This window comes from Carassius carassius, chromosome 5 (assembly GCF_963082965.1).
Source record: "Carassius carassius chromosome 5, fCarCar2.1, whole genome shotgun sequence".
NCBI lineage: Eukaryota > Metazoa > Chordata > Actinopteri > Cypriniformes > Cyprinidae > Carassius > Carassius carassius.
In genome coordinates, this window is record NC_081759.1 from 21,867,638 (window position 1) to 21,887,320 (window position 19,683).

Genomic DNA, 19,683 nt, shown 5'->3' on the forward strand with positions numbered 1-19,683 from the left:
TTAAAAATTATTTTTCAATGGTATTACCATTCCCCAAACTTTGAACGGTATTGTATACCACATTTGCCATCATGCTGTAATATAACACTCAAATAAAATTAATCTTTAATTATTAATAAACTCTAAATCGTAAAAGAACTTACATTTCCACTATATTGGATTGAGTTTTACATACTGACTGCATGACAGCAGTATTTATTGGGCCTGTTTCAGTGACAGTATGAAGCATAAATGGCCTATTAATTAAAATAACAAATAAGAGCAAAGTCATAATGCTTAATATGGAGTTTGTCAGAATGGGCTTTGCTTTTTAATGAACAGAGTCCATTGCCTTTTTGGCAGAAGCATCACTTGTTTGTTTACTCTAGAACCTGCATGTGCATTAGCCAGTCCTGAAAAATGCAGTTTTTGAGCGTGATTTTATGGGTTAGTATACAGTATGTATCAGCATTATTTAGGCTATCGCCACTCAAAATCTTCCTATTCATATCCAAAAATAAATGATCAACAAGCAAATATGCCAATATAGTATAGCTCTATCAAAAAGCACATATTACATATTACACATTTGACTTCTTGCTAGAAAATGTTGGTTAGGGCACAGTGTGACAGTGAGTTATTCCTATTATGTGGTGTCTCATTGCCTCCTCCAGGATTGATATTTCAGCTATTCTGCTGTGCGTGGAGCATCTGATGTGGAGTGTGTGTGACTCTGTGGAGGAGTTGCTAAGGCCTGATGCAGCCCATGGATCTTGGATGTGGGCCATACACAGCCTGTGTAACCAGCTACTGACCGTACTGATCGTCCTTACATCACCTCTAGCAGAGCTGCACAGGTAACATGAGTCACAACAACTTGTTGGATTATTGTGAATTAAAGAGGCAACATTAGTACATTGATCAAAATGCATTCCCCTCTTCTCAATATATTTATATATTTATTTTTATTGTCTAGGGTTTTTCAAGGAGGCTGTGGAGGAGGAGGCAGCAGTACTCCAAAGTTTTCTGAGGGAGTGAACAGTCATGAAACAAAGTGGCTGAGTGTTATCAACCCAAAACTATTCACAGAGGAACTGCTGAGGTACTGATGGCACATAGATTGCACAGATACTGATTGAACTGAACTGAGCTGGACGATGACATCACAGTCTTTGTCCTTTTGCATTACTACACACTATTCTCCGATTTAATACTGTAAAGCAGTTGCTTTGACTCAAATTATTGTTAAAAGCACTATATAAATACAGGGGACTTGACTTGACTAAAGCAACAAATAAAAGTGTTCAGCCCATAGTCAGTTAGAATGATTAACTCATTAAAGCCATTTTCCCCCAGAGGTGTCTTATAGTTTGAATTACACTACAATTTAAAATTTGGGTCGATAACATAAACAAAAACAAAAACAAAAACAAAAAAAGTTTAAATATCTTTATGCTAACCAGTGCTGCATTTATTTGATCAAAAATGCAGCAAAAAGAGTAATATTATTATCAAATATTAATTTGATATAATTACAATACATTTTTTTTTATGGTAAAGCTGAATTTTCATCAGTCATCATCACTCCAGTCTTCAGTGTAACATGATCTTTCAGAAATAATTCTAATATGCTGACTTTTTTGCTCAAATATCTCTTATTAGAAATGTTTCTGTCTGTCTATACACTTTTGTAACAAGTTAAAAGTCCTTAATTTCCCTTTTAATACATTTTAGTCCTCCTTGCTAAATGAAAGTATTATTATTATTATATATATTTTTTCAAAATCAAAATTTCACTGACAATATTGCATGTGAACAAACTTTGTGGTTATTCTGTCATTTCTAAGTGTACGTTTCAGGTAATCATGATTTGAATATTATATATTTAAATATAACAACTACTGAGGTGGACATATGTCTTTAAGATAATAGGTACCATAGTCATTTCTGAATAATTATCCAATAATGTTCATAAATTAATAAAGGGTCTTGGATAACTTTAGTTATCTAAGTAGTATGCAATTAATAAACCTCAAATTAAATAAATTATAGCACAAAGCATTTTGTTTTGCGAAAATATTTTGAAAGTACAGGAAAAGTACATTTTTGGATAAATTCACAGAAATTGACATGTTAGGTACTTTGTGTACTTTTGTGAGAGTGTTTTGTTTCACAGTAGACAAATTATAAATAAATAGGAATAATATCGAGAAGAATACAAAAAATAATACTACTACTACAGTGTAATGTCATCTTCAAAAAGTTTTCCAATCTGTTTACATAATAATGTAATATTATATAAAAATAAAATACTTGTAACACATTACCAAGATCTGCATAAGACACAAAAACATCACCAGATTGCTCCATACCTTTATTACCAAGTTTTATTACAAGAAAAACACCTAACTCACACAATATAGTGAGTTGTTGCAGCTCACCCAAATGAGGCTAGCACTGCCTTTCAGTTTTCGTTCATGTGTTAGATGCACACAAACACAGTTAATGCACTACTGCAGCCACCAGACCCCCAACTCACGGCCCTAATGCAGGCCAGATGCAGATGCCATAGTTAGTCATGCTGTTTATGCTGACATGCGCTGCAGGTCTTCAGTCCAGGTGTGAAAGGCTGAAACAGAGCCTGTAGGAGGACTGTGAAGCCAGGCAGAATGTCAGGCACATCTCACATCACCCTCCTCAAGCCCCCCAGCACAGCTCCAGACTCCCACTCCAGCGGGATATCATCGCATGTCCCGCTTACACAAATCACCGCTCGTCAGCCCCACCGGCTCCGCTTCCACAAAATCGCTGGGATTTAAATGAGTGCATTTTTATTGCCTGCTCCATTTTTATTTATTTATTTAGCCTCGCTGTGTTCAAGACTCCCTGAGGGTCTCTCGGTGAGGGCCCCACCAGAACTAAGAGGCCAGACACCAAAATCAAACTCTTCTCCTCACTCAAACACTCCAACCAACTGACAGTTTGGATTATTAAATAAAAAAGTAATAAAAGAGACAAGAAATCTCAATAAATCAGGGACCATTATGCACAGGAAGGAGACTTTGTTTAGTTACATGAGTGTAAGATGAAGATACAGTGAAAGCTGACCTCATGGTGTAGCTTACAGATTTATCAGGAGTGTTAAAGTGGGATATCGGGTGGATTACTGGCCCTTTGACATGACAAAGCTGTTGCTTAACTAAAGCCTAATGTTCCCCTGTTATGTAGCAGAACTCACTTTGCCTGTCTTTATGAGTTTCACATTTGCTCTTCACCCAAGCTCAGAAATAAATAATGATAATTAGTGCTCTATTTTTTTTGCATGACACTCCATTGGGATGTCAGTAGGCATTTGAAAATGTATTTATTTATTTTTTCACAAGGCATGTTTTTTCTGACACTTTTAGAAAAATATGCATAAAAGACTACTAAAACGCTTCACTATTGCTAACTGTATAAACTATTGACTTTTTTTTTTTTTACATTTATTTACATCCTGTTTCATAATACATTTATTGTGTTGGCTGATTAAGGTGCGACTACATTTGCTGTTGTTCTGAAAGTTTTGCTTTTATACAATAGTAATCCACAAAATAAGGAAATTCACATGCAGGAGAAGTATTTGTGCTTAGATGGATTTCACATCGGGTTTACCTATGTTTTTATTGGTCTCCGTATTTTTATTGGTTCTCCGTATTTTATTAGCTGTATTTCATACATTGCTTCCATTGATAATTTTTCATTGAAAATTCACTAATGTGACTACACTTTAATATATTAATATTAATACATATAATATTTAAAATGCATTACTTCATGTAGTCTCTCTGCTTTTACCACAAATAATTTATTATTTTTATTATTATTATTAGTAGTAGTAGTAGTAGTAGTTATTGATGACATATGATCTCATGTATGTTTTAAAACTAATTTCAACTTGGATTTCTAGAGTTTTTTCTATTTGTTTTTTATTTTTTAATTGAAGATGTTTTGTCATCTAAACAACTGGCAAATTCCTAAACAATAACACATTCCATTAAACACTGTATGTTCATCTATCACTGTCTTGTTTTCATTCCTGTCAAAAATCAAACATGGCACTACACTGACTAAGGTCTATGGTTTTCTGTGTGTGAGTGCTGTTTAATCTGGTTGAGCACAATAAGGATCACATGGCATTGGATTCTTTGTAAAAGAACTGTTGTTCTAATGTGTTCATTTGAATGAAGAGTAGAAGTCCTTGGATTTCTAACATTTTGTTTATCTTACCTATTCTTTCCACAGCAACTGTAACTGTAATGTGGTGTTAGACTTTATAAAAAAATCAGAATATTAGAATTCTTTCTGAAAGGTCATGTGATGCCATAACAGAAATAAAGTACATTTAAAAACTTGTTAAAATAGAAAGTAATTATTTCAAATTGTAATAAAATTACAAATAAATGCAGCTTTGGTGAACACAAGATGGTTCTTTGAAAAATAAAAAAAAAAGGAAAGGGGAAAAATTTTAAAGTCAGACTATTTTTAAACATTTGAACATTGACTTGACCTTTATTTATTTATGTTTTTTAAGGGATTTTCCATCTTGTGAGGGATCTTCTATATGTCTGTTTGAGCTACTGGTGTCTGAACCCTGTTATAATCCAGCTGTACTTCTGCAAGCCATCCTTCACAAAGACTGCTTCCTGCTACAGATCATCATCTCATACTCATGTAAGACTCTTAAAGCCCTGACACACACTTCTTGGACTTTACATGTACCCTTACCAAAGATTGCATGTGATTTCCTTTTTTTTTTTTTTTTTGCTATTGCTCTAAAGAAGCATGCTGAAAGTTGGCGTGATATCAAAAAATACATAGTTTAGTTGGCTTGCCAGAATATTGCTTCATCTCCACATGTGTTTGAGTCTTAAAATCGATTACAGAACAGAAGAGAGGCCTGCAATGAGAAAATACGAGTAAACGCTGTTTGAAGCATGTCGGCGCTTTCATTGGTTTCCACAAATGAATTTAGCACAATTTATTGGTGGAAAGACTGATTAGCTGTAAGGATGGCCCAGTGACCTTGCTGCTTTTAATAGCCTGCACCTGTTTTTAATGGGTCTTCTTTCCGCACGTCTCCTCTTATGTTCAATAGGCTGTTGTGTGCACTCATGAATGGATCACAAGACAACACAAGACAACATCACTCGAGTCCCCCAACACCTGCACAGAGGAACCACGCTGTGTCCTTTCATTCTTGCTAAATATTCCATAGAAACGACTAATTGCTAGTCTAAAATCTGAAATTTGGTGAATTTGATAACAAGTAAATGCTAGCTGAGGTCTTGAGAGGATCATCCCAATCAGACACATGTGATACTTCTGACTTTGCAAAGTAAGACAGATCCACCTGGATTTGTGTCTTTCATCCTCAGGGGCATCAGAGATTCATCCGGACTGTTGTGAGAATGTCGTTTTACTCACTCATCATCGCACTCATCACCCTCCTCATCATTTCTGAATCAATAGAGCTCAGTAATAAACACTCATGTGAGAGCAAAGTGAATGACCTTTAAAGATTTTCCTCTTTCTCCCTTCCACTCTGAAAAGTCTAACCTTTAAAGGCTGTTTTGTGCTTGCACATTAATTCACATTATGGCGGAGCTCATTAATAACCAAGCTCGGCTGAGAGCTCTGGTGTGGGAATCACGTCGCCGTAAATCAACACTGCCTGGCCGCAGCCTGGCTAATTAAGAAGAAACGCGCTGGCTTGGTTGTCTGCCGTTTAGAGAAAGCTCTTTTAAAGTTCCTCGCTCGAGTCGCTGTCTCTCAGCACAGTTTGGGAGCGTTTAGTGCTAAGCTGTGCTCTAAATAGGAGCTTGTTGGTGGAATTCTTTGAGGAACTGATAGCGATGTCTTGTTCCAATTAAGGGCCTCCAGTGGAAACTCATCTGTAAGGCTCAGTAGAAAATCAACAGGTGTTTTTGTTGGCAACACGTCAAGGTTGCAAAGGTTTGTTAGCGGAGGATAGAATTGGCTTGTGGAATCCCTTCCCTTGAGGAACACCAGCAGTTCATTTATCACATTTCATTCAGTGGCTCGTAAATGGATGATTGCAAAGAGGCAGGTCATTAACCTGTCATGCCCTTTACTGCCCCTTGTGGCTATTTATGTACACTGAACAAAATTATAAATGCAACACTTTTGATTTTGCCCCCATTTTTCATGAGCTGAACTCAAAGATCTAAGACTTTTCTATGTACACAAAAGGCCTAATTCTCTCAAATATTGTTCACAAATCTGTCTAAATCGGTGTAAGTGAGCACTTCTCCTTTGCCAAGATAATCTATCCACCTCACAGGTGTGGCATATCAAGATGCTGATTAGACAGCATGATTATTGCACAGGTGTGCCTTAGGCTGGCCACAGTAAAAGACCACTCTAAAATGTGCAGTTTTAATGTATTGGGGGGTGTAGGGGGATCCAAAAACCAATCAGTATCTGGTGTGACCACTATTTGCCTCACGTAGTGCAACACATCTCCTTTGCATAAAGTTGATCAGGTTGTTGATTGTGGGCTGTGGAATGTTGGTCCACTCCTCTTCAATGGCTGTGCGAAGTTGCTGGATATTGGCATGAACTGGAACACGCTGTCGTATACGCAGATCCAGAGCATCCCAAACATGCTCAATGGGTGACATGTCTGGTGAGTATGCTGGCCATGCAAGAACTGGGATGTTTTCAGCTTCAAGGAATTGTGTACAGATCCTTGCAACATGGGGCCGTGCATTATCATGCTGCAACATGAGGTGATGGTTTTGGATGAATGGCACAATAATGGGCCTCAGGATCTCATAACGGTATCTCTGTGCATTCAAAATGCCATCAATAAAATGCACCTGTGTTCGTTGTCCATAACATACGCCTGCCCATACCATAACCCCACCGCCACCATGGGTCACTCGATCCGCAACGTTGACATCAGTAAATCGCTCACCCACACAACGCCATACACACTGTCTGCCATCTGCCCTGTACAGTGAAACCCGGGATTCATCCGTGAAGAGAACACCTCTCCAAAGTGCCAGACGCCATCGAATGTGTCGAAACTGATTTTTGCAGCAGCTGTCCAGGAGGTGGGTTTAGAAGATCTTGGAGGTGAAGATGCTGGATGTGGAGGTCCAGGGGTGGTGTGGTTACATGTAGTCTCTGGTTGAATGTACTGCCAAATTCTCTGAAATGCCTTTGGAGACGGCTTATGGTAGAGAAATGAACATTCAATTCATGAGCAACAGCTCTGGTGGACATTCCTGCAGTCAGTATGCCAATTGCACGCTCCTAAAAACTTGCGACATCTGTGGCATTGTGTTGTGTGATAAAACTGCACATTGTAGAGTGGCCTTTTATTGCGGCCAGCCTAAGGCACACCTGAGCAATAATCATGTTGTCTAATCAAAGTCTTGATATAAGTCTTGATTATCTCGGCAAAGGAGAAGTGCTCACTAACACAGATTTAGACAGATTTGTGAACAATATTTGAAAGAAATAGACCTTTTGTGTACATAGAAAAAGTCTTGGTTTTACACAACCCCTGTGGAAATGGTGGAGAATGGAAAATATTATTAAACTATTGCTAAAAATAAATGTTTTGCTCTGTGAACAATTAAAAATGCACATCAATTAAAAAAAAAGTTTCCTTTTCCCCTTACCCCGATTCTCCATCCACCTCTCATATAGAGTCGATTTTTCACAATCAAATTTATTCCATTCAGGAATGCTTTGATGTAAACCTGTCTTTAGTGATTTGATAATTACAGTGAAATACAGAATAAGAAACCAAACAATCTCACAAAGTAATTGAAATAGCATCTATACCAGTGTTCTCACACATGTACCCAAAAGAAAGCAGAGTAGATTTCCATCAGTCCTTCAGCAGCAGCAGATTTCAGGATCCCTGTTAAGCAAAGCAATGTTAGCTAACCGCACACTCTACTACGACAGGTAATTTAGGCCTGTCATTTCAAAACAGTCCAACATTTGTCAAAAAAGTGCAAACAGCAGGCTGCTTTCTATAAAAGACGCTCATTGAATGCTGCGTTGCATTCAATCGCCTATTCAAACGCCTGTCATCTCTACGAAGCGAGACTGACAGGGGTTGAACCAAAGGCACAACCATCCTGCATTCTCTACAACCCCACAGGCCTGATAACATTTGGACAAGGGCATTCAGTCACATCTCATTGTTGTGGTTGGATCTTTCATGTGTTTGTCCAGAGAGTCAATTGGCTTTTTTGTTCAAAATGGACCTTTCACAATGTCTTGATTTAGAAAACATAAATTTCCTCTGCTTGGCTCAAATATCGTGCAATATGTAAAAGGCTCAAACTTTTGTTTTTATTTTTTTTGTTTTGTTTAGATATGTACTTTATTTACCAATCATATTGTTAAGCCGTCTTAGGCTATTCGTAGCATTGTGGTTACTATTATTTTTTGATATCGCTTAAAATAACCATGATGATGTACTTTCAGGTCTCTGTGTGGACAGAGGAACAGAGGTGTCCCCTGATGCTCACACTGCAGCTGCAGAGTTTTTGGAAGCTGTTTTTTCCATCCTTTCCTCCCTCAACTCCCTCCCTAGGGCTTTAACTCGGGCGCTAGAGGGCTACCTGGACCAGAGACACCTTTGGGAGCACTTTTACAACTTAGCAGGTGCAGCCATGCAAGAATTTTTCCATGCTCTGCCCTACATTTGTTTAGACTTCAAAAGGACACTGTTTTAGTCAGATGTGGCCATTCAGTTACAGTTCGGTTGGAAACCGCTATCACCATGTGCCCCTACTGTGTCCCCTAATTGCCTCAATATCAGATCTGACCAGCTGGAAGCCCATCATCAAATCAAAGCCATAATTAAACCTTCAGCCGTCTCTTTGATTGCTTATTTATTTACATTTCTGCCTTCTCCTTTTCCCTCTCTGTAAAAGCCACAGCATGAACATTTTTCATTGTGTTAATGGTTACCATATTGATTTTGCATACTGACATAGAAACTGCAATTATGACCTGACACCTTTTGATTCGGTTTTGATTCAGGGGGTTTAATTCCAAGTTGAAGCTTGCATGTTTTTGTGTTTTATTACATGTGAGAGAGGTAATTATAGTTACACAAATTAGACAAATGACAGAGGAGGGAGCAGGAGAGTGTGCATTGTATGTTGTTATTCTGATGTAAGGTGTTGTGTTTTCAGCTTAATTGACCATGTCCATTCTTCCCTAAAGATAATCTTATAAAGCTTGCTTAGCAGCTTGATTGTGCCATTTAGCAGAGCTAATTGGGCTGGTCAGGAAAATGAGCGGTATAAGAATTATTTACCTGTTTGTTCTACTAGTACTTTTTGGCACTGTGGATGTTTAGGAATGTAACTCCCTTAAAACACACTTTTAAAATGCATTATTTTATTTCATTGTTTTCTAACAATGTCCAAAAATGGAAATATATGCATCACAGGAATATTCAGCCATTTTGCTTTCCCTTGTTTCCCTGGAACTTATACAAATGAGATATGATAATGATAAAACTTTTATATAAATCATCTTTACACAAATTGATTTATGTTTATGTGACTCTTTGGTTACATCATATCTGTGTCTGGGACAAGAGTAAAACTATACAATCTATACATAAAAGTCATTTAAATTGTTGCAAATGTAGTGTAGATTTGATCAGTTTTAATGTAACCGTGATATAACAAAAAGTTGAACTGAAATCTATTACCTTAAATACATAAATAAATAAATAAATTAATTAATAAATACACTTTTGTTTGGAAAGAAAAATTGCAGATAGATGAAGAAATGATGAGTTCTGTCTCTCTTCTTCTTTGAGGTAATGTCCTGTGACCAGATAGGACATAATCATAAAGATTTTTACACAGTTTCTAATGAATTTACACAAAATAAGTTTGATATTGATTATTAAATTCCTGTAACTTAGACTATTCTCTTTCTTCCAGACTCCAGACTTCCAGAGGAACTGGCCTTGTTGAAATGCATCAGGTCCATTGTTTGTAAATCCACTACTAAACTTTTGATCCACCTGGTTGGCATGATGCAGGCATATAAAGACCAGTCTGGACCCATGGTTGGACAACACCTTCCAGGAAATGTCCTAAGCAAAATTCCAAAAGAGTGGAACTACATTCCACAAGATCCCAAGTTCAATGAAACCAACAAGAGTAAGTAAAGCTTTATTAACAGTAATATTCATTTATTTATAAAACATTCGTGCCATTTTTAACTGCATAAAACATCTGTTGGAAACTGTGCAGTGTTATTTAAGAAAAAAAAAGAATCTAGCCAACTCTCATCGTTTCTCTCTCTTCTTATCAGACAACATGCATCTAGTTATCCAAGCCCTCTCTTTCATTTACACCAACCTTCCGTCAACCATAGCCTCCCTTCCACTGCCTGTACGCTTCCTTTTCACTGTGGCAGAGAAGAGGCTTTCCCAGCATGCCCGACAGCTGCGGTCTACCGGCCTGCTCCTCTGGGTCATATTGGTCAGCCTCTGTCAGGATCTAGAAAATGGGGACACCCTGGAGCTCTTCTCTGGACAGCCCCTGGAGAGAGGGGCCAAGGATAGGCTGAGTCTGCTATCGGAATGTCTGCAGGTCAGTCTGGGCCAGCAGAAGGGCGTTCCCAAGCCTCTGGTCCATAAGGTGCTCCAGGGCCTGGAAGAAAAGAGGCCCAAATGGACCACCATGCAGCTGCAGAAGGCACGGAAGCTTTGCTGTGATAGGTGAGATTTCTAAAGAAGCCTGATGGAATATTTTCCCAATGAATCCCAATTTAAGCAAATTCATCATTAAGTATATTCATTATATGAAAGACATTTTGAAGCGTTTAACCATTTAACTAATTTATGAATGTCTACATTGTCTGTCAGTTGATATTTTGATGTCATTTAAAGACTTCAATCTTGCAGTTCATTCATATTTAGAAATTATCTTCAACCTTTATCTTTTGGCAAAATAATTATGTGTTGTTTTCTGTGTGTGTGTGTGTGTGTGTGTGTGTGTTCTTTTTTTCCCCTAGCCTCTAGCTAGTCATTTCAAGCCTTTTGATATGTGTACATCAAAATGGGTTTGATGACACCCATAGGATTTGAGTGCAAAAATCTGACTTGAACCACTGAAGAAAGTGTTGCAATCCTTGAATCATGTACTTTAAATCATCTTAGCAGTATAAAATGAGGCTTACTAATAATGATGAGAGTATAATGAGGACCTTTATTCAGTTCAGTTTTTTTTTGTTTTGTTTTTTGTAATGCCTATTATGAATATTATAAAGTTGGCTATACTTTCTTTTATGTATAAACCTGTGATTCCGTATTTATTTTTTTAACACTGCTTTTTCTCTGAACTTTTTTCTAAACCCGAGTTTAAAAACCCCTCCCTTAAATAATGATTCTGTAGTAATAATTCTTTCAAACGATTGATTTTTGAGCACTTTTGAAAAGTGACCTTTACTTAATGCTATTTTTCATTGTTGCCATAAAAAACAACTCTTACCGTATAGTCTAAGTCATGTCCAAAACAAAACCCCAGAGTTAATTACCCTTATTGAAAATGATTTAGCATCATAACAGAGCTGGGAAAAAATAAATCAAACTTTTAGTCTTCCGAGAAACGCTGCTCCCAGTGACGGGAAAAACAAACAAAAAAAGTCAGGGCAAAAAAAAAGAAGATAGCAAAAAGGAAGAGTGATTATGTATCGCCTGTCTTAGACAGTCAGTGGAACCATTACTATTCATTAAAATAACCTTCACTTTCAGGCACTGCCTCCGGTGTAAACAATCAACGTACAGTGTGTCGGCGGAAAACGGGTTCTCTGAAAAACACCCCCCCTCCACCCCGGCTTGTCAACACACACACAAATGCATGCACACACACCTCCCTCATCTCTTGTCTTTGCAAAGTAATTTGTAGAGGAGAAGATGATTGTTCTCCATCACGGTGACCCTGGCAGGCTTTGACGGCATGCATGCACAGATGAAGATGAATGCAGTGGATTCCGTGGGCGGAGGGGGTGTTCTGCTTCTTTCGGGGCACATTGGTCCTAATGACGTGATTGATAGCTTGTCCCGGATCCGACGGGCCTCTCATTAATCAAGCCGCTGACTGGATCCAATCATTTGCTTCACCTGCACACTGATGGACAGGGAAGGATACAGGCACAGGTGCTGACACCCCACTCACCGGCTGGGCTGCCCAGGGCCTCGCCGCTTTTTTCGGTGTCATTGAAACTAAAGGCTTGCCTGACAGGCGACACTTTCCTTGTCACTTTGTGATTGAAAAATAAAAAAAGGAAGGAAGAAGGAATGGGTGAAACAATGACAGTGTGTTTCAGATGGGAAGTGTGGTGAGGGTGATGAGGCATGCTGGATAGAGAAGAAGGGCACAGGAATGAGTGCGTTTAGGGGACCTTGAGGTTACGGCGAGAGGCACTGTGTCTCTAACGGTTGATCTGTCCTTCCTCTCACTCTCCTTACTACGTTTTGTTTCTTTCTTCATTTTTCGATGGAGCAAATCATGTGACTAAACTGTTTTGCCACAACTGGCAACATGCAGTCATTTTGTGCACGTGCAAATTTTGGTGCGAAATGTGTAAGCGCAAACACAACGATTCCTGCTTCAATTCAGTGCTGTTGAAAATTGGCAACAGCTCCTGCTATTTTGATATTTGATCACATCCCCAAAGGTCACAAAAGCTACAGTAAATGTCAGTTGTTGGGTTGTGAATAGAAACACCTTTGATTTGCTAAAGCCGCCTGTGAAGAAATAAAATATGAATTCATTCATCCTTAATCTTGCATGCTTTTTGTTGCTAGCAGTCAGCATATAATATTAAGGTAGCTATATATATATAGTGAAATATAATTTGAGTGACATGGTATCTTTATTCTTCCCACCACTAGATTAGTATTAGCTGTATAAACCTTAACCTAAACAAAAAGTATGCCTTTCTATAGATTCAAATAATTGTGCTTAATGTTTCTCCAAATGTATACATTTTATGATTTATTTTTATTATTTTTTTATTATCATTCGTAGTAGTATTTTTACCAATTTAAAAATGATTTACTTCATGTATTAATTACAAGCGCCCAATAAAATGAACTGGAAACTCACAGTTAGCATGTAAAACTGCCTTTAGAAGTATTTAAATTGAGTAATATGTTAACTATTTAGCATTTATTTCATGTTAACCCCCCTCTCTTTTATGTGTTCCTCCATTAGTGTGTTTGAGCGTGTGGAAAGCGGCCCGGCGCAGGATAGAGGTGGGCCTGCGGAACTGACTGAGCATAAAATAAGGCAGTTGCTGCTGGAGCTGTGCCATAGAGCAGGTGGCAGCCAGTACCTCCGGCAAATCCATCACAGCATCCAGCTCAATGAGGTAGCGAATTGCTGTTTTTCACCAAGCAATTAGGTGGCTGTTAGCCTGAGGCAGACAGTGTGACCTGAAGCTGAGGGGAATGCCTGTGCAGAGCTGCTGCATGGAGACACAACTGCATCCAGACGCTGCTGCGAGGCCTCTCTTAACAGCCTTGACCTGATTGAAAAAGCGACTGGGAAATAACATCTTAAACAACAGAGATACTAAAAATTCAAGGGAACAGTTCACAAATTAGTCAAAGTCTTTCTCCACACTTACAATACACTTTTTTTGCCCCTTGCTCTACTTAACAATAAGAACACATCTTGGGAAATTAGTGCAACTCTCACTTAAGTCTAATCTTGAGGACAATTCTTTGTGTCATATCTATACATATCTTTGTCCTCTTCCAATGTCCTGTTTTCAAATCCTATTCCTAGATAGACTGATTAATTTCTACCATTGTCGGCCAATTACTTGGGGAATAGAGAGAAAAGAAATGGCCATTATGTCCAAAATTGGGTATGTAATAATTGTTGAAATGTACTCATTTGTCCAATGGTGTGTTTAAGAAGTCTGTAGAGACTCACTATTAATTTGACCACTTTAATAGTGTTTTAGTTTTGCTTAATGCAGTCTAATAATAAGACGTGTCCAGGTTCCTGTTCATTTTTCTACATTGGAATGGATGTTTATGAGCTTTGTATTGTGTTTTTTTTTTATGTAGGGTTTACTGAGGTCCATCTTAACGCCACATGCAGAGACACATCCACTTCCGGCCTTCCCATTGGGACTTGTCATATTCCCCTCTGAAGCGAGCAGCCAAAACCAGTGTAAAACCCAGTTCAACCCCCTCACAGAGTGCAATTCTATCGGCCGTAACAAGTTCGATCAGGTTAGTCCTTTGTTATTTTCTCAGCCTTCAACTTGGAGTGCCACGAGTGCTCCCAAATACTTGTTGTTCACGTAACTTTTATTTAAAGCAGTTTGTTAATGCCGTGAACTACTTCTCTACTCTTTCACGCTCGAGTGAGTGTAACTTTCCGTCAAGGCCACCAGGCAAGGTGAATATAAGAGAGAGACTGAGAGACTTTAAACTGCTTCTCTAGGATGAACTCGACAATTCTCCATAGGTCGCTCTGTCCCTAAGCTATATTTTAGTGTGAAGGGAAGACACAAAGCAAAACATTAAAAAAGGTTAAGCAAAAGAGCAGAGAATTCGAAAACACTTGAAAGGTGAACTCTTCAAGTGTGATGTGGCTTTGAACAAAGGGTGGAAAAAAGCATCCCTTGCGTGTTGAAGACGGTGTAGGTTGAAGGTTTAATTACAAGAGCCATGGTCCTCTTTTGGCTTTCTCTTAAAGGTAGGATAAAGTTTTCTCTGCTCATATCTGGAGACTTTTTGCTACGCCTTTGAAGCCGGAAAGTCTGCAACCTTCTTTTTCAAGGGGAACTTTTCCTTTCATTATCTTATTTGGCTCAGAGTTTTGCGTCGGTTAAAATGCAAGTTCTTTTCCCGTCGTTAGGCGCTAGCTGCTGTGCTCTTAATCCCTTTTGTTTTCTCCTTATCGCTCGCGCTCGCATTGCTTTGCATAAAACACCTTATTAAGGGGATGATTAAAAAGCCTCCTCGCCTTCAGGTGGCTGCACTGTTTGTCAAATCAAATGGAGGCAGAAAAAACGAATGCCGATCCATCAATCAGCCAGTCGAAGAATAGGAGGGGTTGGCACGCTTCTGTCCTTTTGTCAATAAAAAAAAAAAAAACTCAGCTTCAAGTTAAGAGTGACGTTCTGGCTATCAAAGCAATCGGATTTCATTTGGCTCCCTAACAAAGGGACGGTCCACTCGTGGGCGAGGGAAACCTTGGGCGGCTCGCCACGAACAACGGTGAGAAGAATAACGACTTCTCTTGCAAAATTGATTTATCTTTTTATAAATGATGGTACATCCCTCCCCAAATGGATTTATAAATTAATTCCTGTCTTATTGGAATAAAAACCTTCTTGTGCAGACATGATAGATAGATTGCGTTGGGGCGGCCTTGTTCGGGACCCCCTCCTCCTTGGTTAGTCCAGCCCAGCTGGAGCAGTAAATTACTGATCATATTAACTCTGATTAATAACGAACAATACTCACTGCTCATTTATCAACAGGCTGCTATGGGTGAGAGGGAGTGGAATTGGGCCCAACTGCTGCCAGCCTATCAGAGCATGAGTCAGGTGACCTTCACGACGCTGCTCTCTAACAGGTAATGGCTGCTGCTCTCGTTCGCACACAGTCGCCCCCTCCTTTCACTTACATACTGTTGAAGTGCTGCCTGTCATGTCCCACCATGTACCTCACTAATGAATGAGAATATGTGGAAGGATAGAGGGATTCTGTGACCATTTGAATGTTCATGCATGTCTGTGTGTGTCAGCTTCTTATGGCTTTATGGTTTGGCTGCACATGCCTCATCTGACCTGTGTTTGTGAATTGTTATGTATAGATGTTGCCATCTCTTTGTGAGTTCTTGGTTTCCTTCAAGATTTCAATTCCCAGCATGCAGCATCCCTTTTTCTCAAAGTTTGGTGAAGAAAGTGCTTTTGCACTGAGAGCTGCTAAAGAAGCACAGCTCCATCATAGTGCTGAGAAAAAAAAAGGAAAGTGTATCTGAGCTCACTGTGCGGCGAAAATGAAGTGTCTGCGTTTTTAGAACTGAGAGGAAATCACAGTCTGACGTGTCAAACTGTGTCAGGAAATAATTTTGAGGTTACTGAGGGATCTTGGGTGACTGAGCATTAGTTTTAGTATGATACTAGTATCTCAAACCAAAGCCAGAGTTTGATCAGTTGGCGTTCAGTGTTAATTTGACACCTTGACAAAAGAACATTTTCAATCACTGATTCTTTCTGAAATGTTGCGTAAAACAAGATTTTAGTCAACAGATAAAATATCAGTTGTTAAACAATAATTGTAGTTGGTTTCTTTTTCAAGAAAGAGTGGAAGAGTGTATCTATATTTATGTCCTATGCCTGGTCAACATTTTTCGCTGTTTTAATGACATTTAGCTTTTTTCCAGTATGCTATAAATAAATAAATACACTAAAAAATGAAAAATTATTCAATCATGACCGTGGTTCCTTGTCTAATTTTAGTTGATTTTACTCCGTTTGCCTGAGTTCATACTACAATAAATTTTTGAGTAGAGATAATGTTTTCCTTGTGTGGAAGTTCAGCCAATGTGTTATAGAAACATATTAGCAAGTAAAATATAACTTTTCTTTACAAATATGATGTTGGCAGTTTAAGGATGGTACAATGTATATCCCTAGCAATCCCATTGGAGTTGCTTTTCTAAACCCATAAAAATGCTCCACACTCCAAAAACACCAACATAACAGGAAGTCTTTTAAAATGATAACATTAAACATTAACAAGTCTCTGTTTTCTCACTTTATTTCAAAAATTTCTCTCCCTATATCCAGCCCTGTGCAAAGCAAGATGGGAAGTGTAAAACTTATTTTGAGCTAATCGACTGAAACATGTTCTTTCAAAATGAAAACACTGAGTTAAACTAAAAAGTAACCATTTCAAGTCAGTTTAACGTGATGCAGTCATGTTTGAATGAGAAACCTAATACAATGGTGTTAAATCAAAATGAATTGTTTAAATTACATAAACAGTAAACAGTCTTTTTTTAAGGATAGAAAAGGTAATTGGATTGAATTGGAGAACCTTTGATAAGGATTTTTTCTCATTTGGGAATCAGAGCCTACCCATGGTCCAGATTGTGTAGTTTCTACATGGCAGCAGGTCAGTAGAACATGGACCTATTTCTGTGTACCTGCCCAGTCCAACCTGGAGAGCATCCAGATGTTAGTGTTTCCTTCACAGTGGGGTGGAACCTTTGAGAGCATCTTTCTGTGTTGAGTATCTCAATGATGGAGCACCTGGCCTTCGAGGCCGAGCAGAGGTTCAGAAGAAGGGTGAAGGACAGAAGGTGAAGCTATGCTTTGGAAACTTAGAGAGTCATACAGTAGACTTTGTTTGTGCAAAAAACACCTTTATTAGTCATTAGGTTACATGTTACTTAATCTACTTTTAGGTCCAGTTGACATTGGTAAGGGTTGGTCTCTAATTCAAAATATCTTTATATAAAAAAGTGAAGTCTTTCTTGTCCTTATTCAGATAACATCAATTATGTGATTATCTATGAATGACCATGAATTTTAGATTTTGAATAGATTTAAAGGAAAACCTGTTCAGACAGAGGTGAATTAAGAAAGAAAAAAATGGTAAAAAGGAGAGCGAGGGAGAGAGAAAATAGTTGTAACGCAAGGTCTAATGTATGGGGAAAAAAACAGGAATAGGTCATGTACTGAATGTTAGACACTAGAGATGCTCTCTGGAGACTGAGGATGTATGTAGGTCTTCTATAAGCAGAAACTATGCGATCTATTCAATAGGGTGAGGGCTCTGGGGTCTTAACATATTAATCTCTCCAACTTCTCTTTTTTCAGTAGTTGTTTTAATGGTGTGAGGCTATAGACGGTTTCAACGCCAACAACATAAACAAACATTACTGTGCATGCACGCTTTTGTGGCCCTAACTTAACTTCCGGTAGACTTCCAAATAGAATCAATAACAACAGCTAAGTAGTCCCTCTAGAGTAAATTATTTTTGATAACAAGCTAAATATGTTTGCTGTGTAAATCAGACTTACTAAAAATGCAAATTCATTCTCTGCCAGCAGGAGGTGCTTTCCCCAGTAACTACTGTACACAAAGCAGTGCTGAGCTCACAAATGCTGCTTTATCAGGCATTACATGCAAGATGAAATGAAAATGACATCGAAAACTTTATAGACTAATTAAAGATAGTCTTCCTTCAGAAATACAGTGATATAAAAACACCCGCGCCTCGTTTTGATTTTTAAAAGTGCAGTACGTGCTCATGTTTATTCAACGAAGCTTTTTGGAAAATCGGTCAGTTTTGATATTGTGAGCGGCAAAAATAAATAAATCTATGGGAGACACATCCCACAGCACAACCACCTGAGCCCAACTTCAGTCTACTCATCACCTTAACTTTAATTGCTTTTGTAGACGCCGGTGCTATAGACAGACTGATAAACAATCACAGACCGGAAGTTAACTTTGGGCCAGGCGAATGCGCCCAATGAAACCGTCTATAGGTTATGAGAGAAATAGTTTGTCCAAAAAATACATTTTGCCATTTACTCCTGATCTTATTATTATAAACCCAAATGCTGTTCTTTTGAACTTTCATCAGACAATGAATATAGTGCATATGGAGTATTTTTATTATTTATTTTTATTTAAAATGATTTGTTTATTGCTTATTGCTCTTTCTCTATCTATGTATTTAGAGCTTGAACTAAAGTAAACTAAATAAATCATTTTGACTGACATGAGATATTTTGAGTTAATATCTATTTAAAGATGATTTGAACATTCAAGTAAACATTATTTAAATACATTTCTGTGGCTCTGTGAGGAGTGCATTCATCTGGTTACATATGAATGAGACGTGCACCATAATGTGGTCTCAACTCCGTCCCCCTGGTTCTCTCTCTCTCTCAGAGTGTGCGAGAGAGAGGGAGAAGATTTACACAGGTGTGGGTGTCCTTTATTGTCACCTGTCATTTGGCTGTCTGTGCCTGCAGTGTCATAAATCATTCTCAAATGGAGCTTTTCAGCAGAAAGTGACTGATTAATGTTCCTGTTCTTTCTCAGACTAGCACCTGGCACCCAGAAAGACAGTAACAGCAAACTTCTAGATATGACCCACACAAACTTTTTTTTACTAGAGTTGTGGTACTTGGTGACAGAAAGGCTTTAAAATAACACAGAGGTTCAACGATCTGTGTTACCATTCACATTCAGATTTACCTTTTTTGAATAAACCTTACATTACTGTATAGTATACTTATGCTGTATTCTTGATATGGGATATATATATATGTGTGTGTGTGTGTGTGTGTGTGTGTGTGTGTGTGTGTGTGTGTGTGTGTGTGTGTGTTTGTGTGTGTTTGTGTGTGTTTGTGTGTGTGTGTTCTGTAATGTAAGATGATGTACAGTTAGATCTTTTACTCTGTCTCTCCACAATCTTTTTTCATTTCTGTCTTATGTTAACCAAAACTGAATTTATTTGATCAAAAATACAGTAAAAACTGTGGTTTTGTAAAATGTTATTACAATTTCAGTTGTTCAGTGTTTTATTTTAATATATTTTAAAATGCAGTTTATTCCTGGTGGAATTTCTTTAATGTCACTGTATTTAAATT

The 19,683-nt window shown here is 38.1% G+C and overlaps 2 protein-coding genes across 2 annotated transcripts in view; one reads left to right on the plus strand and one right to left on the minus strand.

Moving 5' to 3' along the window:
- Positions 1-19,683, minus strand: part of LOC132141012 (SMC5-SMC6 complex localization factor protein 1-like) — a 244,204-nt gene that overhangs the window by 88,927 nt on the left and 135,594 nt on the right. The gene's annotated exons all lie outside the window — the stretch shown is intronic.
- The window catches only part of kiaa0825 (KIAA0825 ortholog), a 124,388-nt gene that overhangs the window by 46,974 nt on the left and 57,731 nt on the right, over positions 1-19,683 (plus strand). Inside the window, exons 10-18 of the mRNA XM_059550150.1 lie at positions 654-836; positions 956-1,081; positions 4,553-4,692; positions 8,491-8,670; positions 9,972-10,193; positions 10,348-10,756; positions 13,257-13,413; positions 14,120-14,287; positions 15,547-15,641. Of these exons, the coding sequence (XP_059406133.1) occupies positions 654-836; positions 956-1,081; positions 4,553-4,692; positions 8,491-8,670; positions 9,972-10,193; positions 10,348-10,756; positions 13,257-13,413; positions 14,120-14,287; positions 15,547-15,641 (1,680 nt within the window). The remainder of the gene's footprint in view (positions 1-653; positions 837-955; positions 1,082-4,552; positions 4,693-8,490; positions 8,671-9,971; positions 10,194-10,347; positions 10,757-13,256; positions 13,414-14,119; positions 14,288-15,546; positions 15,642-19,683) is intronic.